Genomic DNA, 12639 nt, shown 5'->3' with positions numbered 1-12639 from the left:
CCATTATTTTTCTATTTTTGATTTTATTTCTGCTCTGATCTTTCCTATTTCCTTTCTTCTGGTAGATTTAGGCTTAGTTTGCTCTTCTCTTTCTAGTTCCTGGATTTGTCAAGTTAGGCTGTTAATTTGAGATCTTCCCTCCTTTTTTATGTGGGCATTTATTGCTCTATTTTCCCTATGAGTAACCTTTGCTCATCCCATAAGTTTTGATATGTTGTGCTTTCATTTTCATTTGGCTCTAGGAAATTTGTGATTTCTCTTTTGATTTTTTCCTTGACACACTGGTAGTTTAGTAGTGTGCCGTTTAATTTCCATATGTTTGTGTATTTTCCAGGGTTTTTTCTGTCATTTATTTCTAGCTTCACTCGATTGTGATCAGAGAAAATACTTTGTATGATTTCATGTCTTTTTAAAGGTATCAAAATTTGCTTTTTGATCTAACATGTGGTCTGTCCTGGAGGATGATCCATGTGCACTGGAGTAGAATTATATTGTGCTGTTTTGGGGTGGAATGTTCTGTATATGTGTGTTGTCTAGTTGTTTTATAGTATCGTTCAGGTTCTCTCTTTCCTTGTTGATCTGTTTTCTAGATGTTCTGTCCAATACTGAAAGTGGTATATTGAAGTCTCCAACTATTATTGTAATACTGCCTGTTTCTTGCTTCAATTCTATCAGTGTTTGCTTTACATATTTAGGTGCCCTGATGTTGGGTGCATATATGTTTATGACTGTTAAATCTTCTTGATTAATTGGCCCTTTTATCACTATATAAATGGAAACCCTGGTAGGGTAGTGGCTAAGAGTCCGGCCGCTAACCAAAGGTCAGCAGTTCAAATCTACAGGGTACTCCTTGGAAACCCTAAGGGGCAGCTCTACTTTCTCCTATAGGGTTACTATCAGTCCAAATCAACTCAACAGCAACACATAGTATATAAACGGATGACTAATGTCCATCTTTGTCTCTTCTAACAGATTTTGTCTAAAATCTACTTTGTCTGCTATTAAGATTACTACCCCACCTCTCTTTTAGTTATTATCTGCGTATAATATTTTTTGGTCCTTTCACTTTCAACCTATTTGTGTCCTTGAGTTTAAAGTGTGTCTCTTGCAAACAGCGTTTAGTTAGATCAAGTTTTTTTTTAATCCATTCTGCCATCTCTGCCTTTTTTGGGCAAATTTAGTTATTTACATTCACTGTAATTACTGATAAGAAGTGACCTTCTTCTGCCATTTAGTTATTTGTTTTTTGTGTGTCTTAAGCCTCCTTTGTATTTGATCTTTACTGCTTCTTGCTTTTGTGTTTTGCTGGTTTATTGTAGTGAGCCTTTTTGGTTCCTTTCTCCTTTCCTTTTGTGTGTGTGTGTGTGTGTTTTAATATATTTTCTTGGTAGTTACCATAAATATTACATTGAACAGTATCTTGGTTATCTACTGCTGCTGTAACAGAAATACTACAAGTGGATGGCTTTAACAAAGAGAAATTTATTCTCTCACAGTCAAATAGGTTACAAGTTCAAATTTAGTGGGTCAGCTCCAGGGGAAGGCTTTCTCTCTCTGTCAGCTCTGGAGGAAGATTCCTTGTCATCAGTCTTTCCCCGGTCGAGGAGCTTCTCAGGTGTAGGGACCCTAGGTCCATAGGAAGCACTCTGCTCCCAGTGCTGCTTTCTTGGTGGTATGAAGTCCCCAACTCTCTGTTTGCTTCCATTTCCTTTTTATCTCTTGAGAGATAAAAGGTGATGCAGGCCACACCCTAGGGAAACTGGATCAGGAATGCGACCTGGGTAAGGGTGTTACAATCCCACCCTGATCCTCTGTAACATAAAATTACAATCACAAAATGGAGCACAACCACACAATACTGGAAATCATGGCCCAGCCAGATTGATACAGACATTTTGCGGGGGGAAGGGAGGCATAATTCAATCCATGACGAACAGCTTAACGTATATAATATTCTAGGGTAAGTTGGTATCAACTTAACTTTAGTAACGTAAGAAATTCCACATTTATACCATTACTGTCCACCCCCCACTTTTGTTGTTATCACTAATTACATCTTTATATTTCATTTGCCCTGTTGCATAATTTTATCTTTGATTTTTGTATGTTTGCTATTTAAAAAACATGAAGAACAAAACATTTAGAATTATCAGACGTGAACACTTTGTTAGTACCTCTTGTACTTGTCCATGCATTTTCCTTTATTAGGGATCTTTCTTTTTTATGTATAGCTTTGAATTACTGTCTAGTATTAGTTCTGATAGTATATTAAGTACCTGTAAACTACTTTTGTAATGAGAGATACTAAAAAGTAAACACCAAACCGGTTGCCGCCGAGTTGATTCTGACTCATGGCAATCCAATGTGTGCAGTTCTTGAAAGCAGATAGCCACGCGTGTCTTCCAAGGTGCCTCTGAGTAGATTTGAACCACCAATTTTTGGCTAATAGTCAAGCACTTAACCTTTTGCACCACCCAGGGACTTGGAGGAAACTCTACTTACTTAATTCTTCTTAGAACTAGGTCATGTGAGTAACACCCTGAAGAAACAGATTAAAATTTGAAAGAACCCTGTGCTATGACTTGCAGTAGCTAAGAAAAGAAAGTTTGTTATTGTTGTCCTTGTTTTCTTTAATGCAAAAGGAAGGAAATTGCAAAATGGAAGTAAAAAGAGACATGTAGGAGGAGAAAAAAGTCAGAAGAGAGTACAGAGAGAACAATGGATAAAAATAAGAAAAATGGGTAATACCCAGATAGATTCAATATCTTTGTATTTCAATTATTAAAAGAAATATTAAAGATATTTCAATTCTTTATATTAATATGGAAACTCTGCTGGCGTAGTAGTTAAGAGCTACAGCTACTAACCAAAAGGTCGGCAGTTCGAATCCACCAGGCACTCTTTGGAATCTCTATGCGGCAGTTCTACTCCGTCCTATAGGGTCGCTATGAGTCCGAATCGACTCAACAGCAGTGAGTTTTTAATATTAATATAATTTCTTTAATTTTTCCTTCCTAGATAGTATATTATCCTGTGTATTATCTTGTATATTAATGCAATTTTTTCCTCTTTCCTTCATAGATGGTTATGTCCTTCGGAGTTACTTGGTGGACACGTAAGTTCATTTCCTTCTAAAGCTATATTTGTAAAAAAGAATTTTGTGCTTTTCTTTAAGAATAATTCCTAATATAGTTTACATAATATAACTTATTGAACTATCTAAAATACATTTTAAAACAATATGCTATATTAATGTCAATATGCTAGTACTCATAATAATGTTTAGGTTTTCATAAAGTGCCACTCTTCAATAGACAAGAAGCCCTTTCCATTTATGATTATACAGTTCATAGATATAATATCTGTTGGGCTCTCCACTCAGCAAATACTGTAGACAGACAGGTCGAAGCCACTAACGCTTTCATTAATACTTTGCATTTCACTTGCTGATTAATGCGGTTGGTGGAATTGAATTAATCAGGGACCAATTAGTGTCTACACAGTAGTTGCTAATCCCCCTATTAACAGTTTATTGTTTGGCCCTTAATTGAGGGCTTTTCTCCACTCATACCGGGCATAGTAGAGTATTAAGTTGCCTTTTTTGGAAGTATGCCAGAAAAGATAGTAGTCAATGATTCTTCTATTCTTATGAATGAGGCGTTGTCACAGTCTGTCACAGCCTGGTACCAGTGTGAATTGGAGTCCCCTGAAACATTATAAGATTCTCTTACACATAAATCAGTTTTGGAAATGAACTCAAAGGTTAGGTCATATACCAGCTGACAGAAATCAGCATAATGAAAGAATCATGCAGGATTCCCAAACAATGTATCCATGGACATCCTGACGCCAGTCAAAAAGAGACAGATCAATGCTGGTAAGTGCTCTGAAAGCAAACTCGTAGATTCAAAGGAAAAATAATTATAATACTTTTGTTTCCCTAAGAACATTAATCATGGTGGTAAGCATAGGAATTTTTAATAGGTTTTGTTCCACAAATTATACAAATTTCAAGTAAAGCATGTGTGGCAAATAATGGGACAATATCTTTATCAGTGATGATTACAAGATGATTAAGCAAAGATTTAGGCAGTATACTCTAAGCAGTATTGGTTCACCACAAATTGAAGTGAATACTTAATAAGTGTCCACTGAATGAATAATGAGAAAATCTGTCCTCTGCATTTGTGTAAAATTTCCATTAGCCAAATCCCCATTAATCTTCGGGAAAAGATCAAAATAGAAGACATAGGGAACTCATAGCATCTGGAATAACTGACAGCACTTTGAACGACCTGATGCTGGCTTCTTAATAAAAGCTCAAAGATAGAGCACGAACTAAAAGTGTGTCTGGTCTAAAGAACAAAGCCACCTTACAGTTTTGAACTTTAAACTCTATCATAAAGTTCAAGGTTATGTTAATATTTATAATACTTTCTATTTTAATTACATATATAAGATGTCACTCTCTCTCCCGTTTGATTATAAAATGCTTGAAATTATAGCCTGTGGCTTAAAAAAAAAAAATCACTCATATTTATATCTCCCACATAGGAAACCCTGGTGGCGTAGTGGTTAAGTGCTATGACTGCTAACTAAAAGATCGATAGTTTGGATCTACCAGGCGCTCCTTGGAAACTCTATGGGGCAGTTCTACTCTGTCCTATAGGGTTGCTATGAGTTGGAATCAACCCAACAGCAGTGGGGTTAATGGGTTTATATGTACATATGTCCATAGGAGGGACTCTGTTTGTTGAGTAGAATGTGTCACAAAGATGCAGGGCCAAGCAAAAGCTAAAATGTGTTAAAGTAGCTAAAACTATCATAATGGATGCTGCCTATAATCATAAATATTTTTTAGAATTATATAGCATAAATGTCACCATAATACCCATATTTTGGCTACTAATCTAGTTATCATTATCTATACATTTTAGAATTAATGTGTATATAATTGGAAACATGCGAAAATGATGCAGCCATTTCTACTGTGTTTAATTCAACATTTGAAGCTCAACTGGAAGTATAAATCTTCTATTAATGAATGTAAAGAAATTGTTACAGATTTGGATTAAGGCCCCCAATAGGGTATTGCGCCATGATTGGCATTCAGTTAGTTCGGTTCAACAAACACTTCTTACTGAGCACAGCTGTGTGCCAGGTCTGTACTAAGGGTCCAAAGATGAATAAGACATGGGTTTGTTTTAGCATGAAAGAGAAGGTTAGATTAACCTAACGAAAGAAGATACAGATGAATATAATTTTTTTTCACTTGTAAATGCGTCACATGTAAGTTCTCACCCTTAAATGCCTTAATTCTGTTATACAAAATCATATGATTACTCTTTTCATCTATATATTGTTTTGCTGTTAAGAAGATATTTTCTTTAAAATAAAGATCATTTTCTACCTTTACAGTGATGGAGAGATCTATGATGACATTGCTGACGGTAAGTCTCTATGACAGCCACCACCGACAACAGTGGCAGTGAACTCGCTACCTTGTTTTCCCAAATGCTAAAAATAGTTTATTGGTTTGATTAAAGCCTTCCAAACTGATCAGAATTCGAATCACTTGGAAATCTCAGGAAAAGTACATGCCCTGATATAACGGAAAGAAAAACCATTTCACATATGACTGGAAAACAAGAAAGAAACTCATTTATATAGATGTATAAAAATAGATAAGTTTTTCATTGTACTATGAATCATATAAGAATTTTCCTTTTATTCAAAAAACTGTGTGTACCTGTGGTATGAACTAGTATCCTCTAAGCATTATGTAGTATATTTCTAAATTATGCTCTAAAAAATTATCTCAACTGAAATATAGTGTTAATGTTGCCTTTTCATCTTCTTTTAAACTTAGGACTCTTGCTATTATTTAATATTTTCAACCTTACTGAGAAGAACTACCCCAAATTGCATTTAATTAAATGTAAAATAAAATAAAATAATCATCATTTGGACAGAGAATAAATCTGGCCAGAAACTTTGCTAAAATTGTACACTCAACAATGGAAGTTAAGTAGACAAGTTTCCCCCGCTATCTGAAAGGAAAGCATTCCTATGAAACCCTTCCTAAGCCGGAACGGTGTAAAGCGAAGAAGCAATTACCATTAATGCACATGGGAAAAATTTTTGAGCGTTCCTAGACCGAAAAATAACCTATCAAATCATACGAAATAAATCGAGATAAAGCATAGATGCTCACAGATACAGTTCATCGCTATCCCCTCTTTATACTGGGATGCTGAGTGTAGTTCCCCGGGAAGGAGCTTGGCGACACCAGTCTGGCTGCTGCTCGGGGGCGCGCTGCCTCTTTAAGGGATCGCTGCAAAACAAAAGCTGGACATTATTTTTGCCTTTCGTCTTTTTCCATAATAGTGAAAATCCTCTTCAGATTTCTCTCGGTTAATGAAAACAGGTACTAATGCAGGTCTTTCGTAAAAGTGAAGTGGCAGAAAGTGAACTTTGGAAAAGTGGGGTGTACCTGTACCATCTTCCACTTAACTAGTTCATCATAAAGTGAACGAGTTTTACTTCTTTTATAATGAAACCAGGAGAGTATGTAAGTACTCACCCACGTTTCCAACCTTGGAACACTTAGAGAGTATGTGATTTATGTAACTGTATTAAATATTAAATATGTTATAACTCCCTTTAAATTTTTTTTCTTTTAGGTTGCATCTATGACAATGATTAGCACTCATATTTGATCATTCTACTATGTTCATTATGTGCCAAATGAAGTCTGAGTCTTGACTGGCGTATTATTGGGTATCATAGAAAATGAATGCCCAAATCTACTTATTACCATTTGTTTTTAAATTCAAATTACAAAGTTTTGAAATTTTGGACCTGGAAAGTGATCTCTCTGCTTAATAAACATCTCAGAAGACTGCTTTAATGAAATATAAGAATTATTAAATAACCCATTTCTGCCTTGGCTACAATTATGAAGGTACTTCTTTTGGGCCATCAATTGATAATTTCCCAACCCTCCTTAAACCAAGAGGAAATCATCTGAGAAACAATGATTGTCCTGTCTAAAGAAATATATGGAAGAAATATAAGAAGAAAATTTTAAAACATTCCGCAAGAAGGAAAGCTATTATTTATACCTCTAATTATGGTAGTATCTGATTTCTCTATTATATGGATCATCAACCTTTAAAAAGGTAGAGCTGTCTTATCTCCTACTTAGAGTTTTTTAGTATTATTATTACAGTAGTAGCAAACCTTTTGTATAAAGTCTGTCCCTATTTGTTAATTTTGAATGTAAGTTAATTATTTGATAAAAATTTTGTACATTAAGTAGGTACATCTAACATAAAACTGTAGAATAGTCTAAAATAAGTTTTCTTTCAGCAGAATCATACGATAAAAATTTAATTCTGTACTCTGTTTAAAGTACTCTTTTAACTAGAGTAGATATGAATGAGGGCTACCCGAAAACTATGAAAAATGGAAGAATGGACCTTGACATTAACTAGCCTTTTATGGTATGGAAACCCTGGTGGTGTAGTGGTTAAGTGCTACAGCTGTTAACCAAGAGGTCGGCAGTTTAAATCTGCCAGGAGCTCCTTGGAAACTTTATGGGGCAGTTCTACTCTGTCCTATAGGGTCACTATGAGTCAGAATCGACTCAACAGCAGCGGGTGGTTTTATGGTACATCATTACTATGAAGACTCTTAAAGGTTTGCTTTTTTTTTTTTTCTTTGCAAATTACCTATACAGAAGTTTTGTTTTGTTTTTTAAACACTTTAATGGAAAGTTGGCCAACAGAGGGAGTACAAATTAATTAATAAATCCCAATGTTTAGATTATTGATGTTCCCTATGGATATACACTCATTCCCAAAGTAACCCAAAAACAAAACATGAATCATTTGGGTTTCAGATACTGAGAACACTAAATACCATGGTACAAAATGCAAAAAAAAAAAAAAAAACCCTAATACCCAAGAAAATAACATGTTAGGTAAATTTTTTTTACAACTTCCAAAATATAAAATGAGCAAATCCTACCACTGGCTTCACTACGAGCAAACTATGTTGTGATATTGGGTAAATTATTTATCCTCTCAGTTTCTTCATCTGTAAATTACATGATTAGACTAAGTTTTTCCCAACTTTTTCTCTACCAATTACCTCAAATTTTTATAATTCCCCCTCTACCCCATGGGAACCCTGGTGGCATAGTGGTTAAGAGCTATGGCTGCTAACCAAAAGGTCAGCAGTTCAAATCTACTAGGCACTCCTTGGAAACCCTGTGGGGCAGTTCTACTCTGTCCTATAGGGTCACTGAGTTGGAATCAACTGGACGGTAATGATTTTTTTTTTTTTTTTTTTTGATTCTCCACCCCATGTTTTGGAATCTTTTGTCTATTTTTTTTTAAACATGTTGATTAAATAGTGATTCATGCATTACCTATGTTTTAATATTGCAAAGGCCCACTGGCACTTCTGAAGAATTGCCCACTGAATTCAAATAATTGTAAAGGAACTCAAAGCCTTCATATGGATAAAGTGGGATTTCCATTAGGTGCTCTGAAATCTGAAAATAGCTCATCAGCTACAATTGCATAATTTATAGATTCTGGGGGTCTCAGGCCACCAGATAGAAATCACTGATTTCAAAGATCCCCTCCAATTACAAAATATTTTTGTCTACTTTTTGATAGAGCTGAGTATATGCCTATATGATTAATTTCTTTTAATCCCAGATAAAATTACATGATCAAAAGTGTTTATTGTTTGTTAAATGGCAGCAAATGCACATAATATACTGGCAGTATATTTCCAGTACTTTTTTGTTGTTGTTGGGGAATAGCATAAATTCAATACCATGTCAGTTTTAGTAACTCCAAATTAAATCAAGAGAAAATTTTAGAGTTTAGGTTTATACGAATAAACAGACATACATATACCTATGAAAGATTTATGTAATAGATGATTGTCTTAACATAGAACATTTTTGAAATATCAATTTGAATACCCTAATATTATGGTTGTTATAGTTTTATGTATGGACATTGTCATGTGAGAAGAACTACAAATAAATAATACCTTCAGCTACTTTATTGAAAAAAAAAATTTGAGGCCATCTGCCTTTCTCTTCCTTAGCTTGATCCCATATCTACAAAAGTCTTTCTCTGCACCCATCCTTACTGCTTTTTGCTTTAGTCTCAGAGGATAGGGTACCTCCTGTTCAAGGCCAAACTTTCCATCGGTGCCCTAATATCTTTGGCACCTATTTTGTGATAGAATAGAAATTGAGATGACCAAATGCAGCTCCCTACAGCTTTCAATCTCGACCCATATCCAGATACTATCCCAGAGAATAAAGTGTCACTCTGCCAGTTCAAAGTCAGAACTGCTTGACCCAATTTCTTCCTGCCTCCTCTGAAGTCTTCCTTCGCAATTCCTTCATTCGTTCATTCAGTCACTCATTTTTATTCTCTCCTTCCCTCCCTCCATCTCTCTCCTCTCCCTCTGTCTTTGGTCTCTCTGCTCCTCCCTCTGCCTTTCTTTTGTTTTCTTGTGCTCCTTTATCTTTAACTTCTTCCATTGTGCAAATTCCTTCCTCTAGACTTACAAACATGCTAGAGCTTCTCCTGTTTGATAAACAAGGCAAAGCTTTGCCTTGAACCCAGATACCTCTCTAACTACAGCCCATATTTATTTTCCATTTCTCACCCCATTGTCTTAAAATAGTAGGGTACAGGTGGAAGCCAAGAGAATTTGCCTTGCAGTCCTCCAACTATGGGGGTGCTTCATTGACCAAAGGCCACAGGCACTTCACTCTGAAATCCATCACCACGTTTGTGCCAAGGCCACGCTTCCCGCAGGCTGCTTCCAGCCAGTGATTGGGCACTACAGGGATACTAAGGCAGGCCTGTTCCTGGAAGATCAGAATCCCTGTAGTGGCCAACTTTGGTTTGAGGACTCCCCAACAGCCTTGCTAAACTTCCTTACTCCACATGGCACTTTGGGGAGCTTCCACCAAGCATCCCTCCCTCTCTTCTTCATTGGCATGAGATGTGCATTGTAGTCTGATGGCTCCCCTAGTTTTCTGTGGTTCACTCCCCATTTCATTTTGCACTTGGGTTTTCTGAATAAAATTCTTATGTTTCACTCTATCTGGGTGTCTGCTTTCTAGATTTACTGAACACAGTACAGCTGAAGAGTTTGTAAAAATACACGTCTTCCTCCTCAGATCAATTGAACCAGAATCTCTGAGGAAGGAACTTTGGAATCCATTTTTAATTAGCTCTAAATATGAGTTTGATGCCCAGATTTGGAAACCTCTGGTCCCTACTCACCATTTGCCATATTCTCAAGTTATAGTCACTCTTCAACTTACAAGTTGGTCTCTGCTATTAGTTTTAGGTCGTCTCTGTGTATATCCCACAAGTACCTGTAAGTCATGAGATTCAAAACCGAACTCATCCTCTTTGCCACTTAGATTCTATGTCAGCGACATCTTTCATCCAGTCACTCAAACTAGAAACCAGGGAGTTACTCTGCTCCTGCTCTATCACTCCCCATGTCGAATGAAACATTAAACAGAGCTCCCAGGAGGTAAGGGTCCTGTATTACCTGCACTTCTATTCCTATACTTTACATGGTTTTTGACACCTAGAAGCCTTTCATTATATTTTGATAATGAATGAATAAGTGGGTGATGAGTCTGCAAGGAATATGTTAATCCTGTGGGACTGCCTCTGTAATTTTTTCTTAGTCTTTCAAATACCGTAGGAGGTTAAGTAAATCAATGGCTGAAAAAATGCCTAATGGGTTTATCAACATGTGAATCATTTTTTTCTTTTTTTAAAGTTATTGTTGAGAATATGCACAGCAAAACATACACGAATTCAATAATTTCTGAATGTACAATTCAGTGACACTGATTATATTCAACCATTCTTGCTCTCCTTTTTGAATTGTTCCTCCACCATTAACATAAACTCACTTCCCCCTGGGTTTCCTGTCTAACCTTTTGAGTTGCGATTGTCAGTTTGATCCCATGTAGTTTTTGAAAAGAGCACAATGCTTAAGGCAGACATTTTTTCCTAATTAAATTATTGTTTGGTTTAAAGAAGACTTCAGGAAATATTTTTGGTTTACGGTTTAAAGATCATACTGAGGCAATAGTTTCAGGATTCATCTAGCCTCATTGACTCCAGAAAGCCTGGATTACACCAACACGTACAGCATTGGTGAATTTAGAAAGATTCATTGCAACAGTTGAGACAAAGCTGATTACAGTGGTGTCAAAGTTGGGTTCTCTGAAAGCAGATGTGAGCTTGAATTTGAAGTTAGGAAATAGCATCTGTGAAAGGAAGGGAAGGAAGCGGGATTGAGCAGAGGAAGAAGCTGAACTTCGAGACAGGCTTAATAAAGCTTCAGCAAATCAGATGGGGACCTCTGGAGTAAATGCTGCCCATCAGAGTGATCCCCCATCAGGCCAAATGCCCAGAATTTTTTTACCCCCACCCTGTTCATCATCATATATGGGCCACCCTCAGAAGGGCATGACCTCATTCATAAGCAAGTTGATTCTGCAGCTGGGGCAGACACTGAAGGAGCAAACAGCTGAGGGCTGTTGGTGAACCCCAGTCCCCTCAGCTGGGCATCAAGTCCTTTCTTGAAGAGGGCCTGGGAAACCCATCTCCACAAATGGACTGAGGAGTGAATGGGGGGTTAGAAAATTAAGACAGATAACACGGACAGCTCTTTACAGGAATTTTACAGTAAAGATAAAGAACGTGATATCAATGATAGCCAGATGGGAAAGTAAAGAGAAAAAAGGTCATTTTTATTTTGTTTATTTTCTAAGCCAGAAAAGACTTGAACTTATTCAAAAGCTGATATGAAGACTCCAGTAAAGAAGGAAAGATTTAAAAAACAAAATAGAGACAAGGGATAATTAAGGACTTAAGTTTTTTGAGAAGGCAGAAGTATGGACAGAATAGACTATTAATTACAATTTTTTTTTTTTTCTAACAAAGTGGTATTACATCTAGGAAATGTATAGCATTGTTTTGGATACATTATAAGGGCTCAAATTTTACCTACTCTTATTACTAATTTTGAAATGTCATCCCTGGGTGATGCAGATGGTTAAGCGCTTGGCTGCACACTAAAAAGCTGGTGGTTTGAGTCCACTCAGAGGCACCTCAGAAGAAAGACCTGGTGATCTCCTTCCAAAAATCAGCCACTGAAAACCTTATGGAGCACATTTCTATTCTAACACACAGGAGATCCCTGTAAGTTGGAATCAACTCAATGACAACTTGTCGGTCCTGGGTAATTCCGAAACGCCTGCTGAGGCAACCTCTATTGCCACAATCATGTCACATACATAATGGTTTATTGTAGTGACTCTATGTACAGGTAGTCCCTGACTTACCATGGGCTCCGTCCTAACGACTTCTCCATCATACATTGGTTCTGACATAATTTGAATACCTCATTTTTTTAATTTTTTTTTTTTTTTAGTTTTCATTATTATTGCCTTTTATTATCAGTGCCTTTATAAATCCAACCTTTATTGTCTTTGGGAATTGGAAACACTGCATCTGAGAATGATAACATTGGCAAATTTTGTGTCGCAATGTTGCATGGACTACA

General features: G+C 36.4%; 1 protein-coding gene across 5 annotated transcripts in view; it reads left to right on the top strand.

The window, feature by feature from the left end:
* Positions 1-10145, top strand: part of FYB1 (FYN binding protein 1) — a 185662-nt gene extending 175517 nt beyond the window's left edge. For all 5 annotated transcript variants that reach the window (XM_049862759.1, XM_049862737.1, XM_049862752.1 and 2 more), the window contains 3 exons: positions 3082-3115; positions 5419-5450; positions 6684-10145. In XM_049862759.1, coding sequence (XP_049718716.1) covers positions 3082-3115; positions 5419-5450; positions 6684-6706 — 89 coding nt within the window. In that variant the 3' untranslated portion in view covers positions 6707-10145. The remainder of the gene's footprint in view (positions 1-3081; positions 3116-5418; positions 5451-6683) is intronic.
* The last annotated feature ends 2494 nt before the right edge of the window (positions 10146-12639 follow it).

Source organism: Elephas maximus, chromosome 2 (assembly GCF_024166365.1).
Source record: "Elephas maximus indicus isolate mEleMax1 chromosome 2, mEleMax1 primary haplotype, whole genome shotgun sequence".
NCBI lineage: Eukaryota > Metazoa > Chordata > Mammalia > Proboscidea > Elephantidae > Elephas > Elephas maximus.
This window is presented reverse-complemented; position numbering and strand designations above follow the sequence as displayed.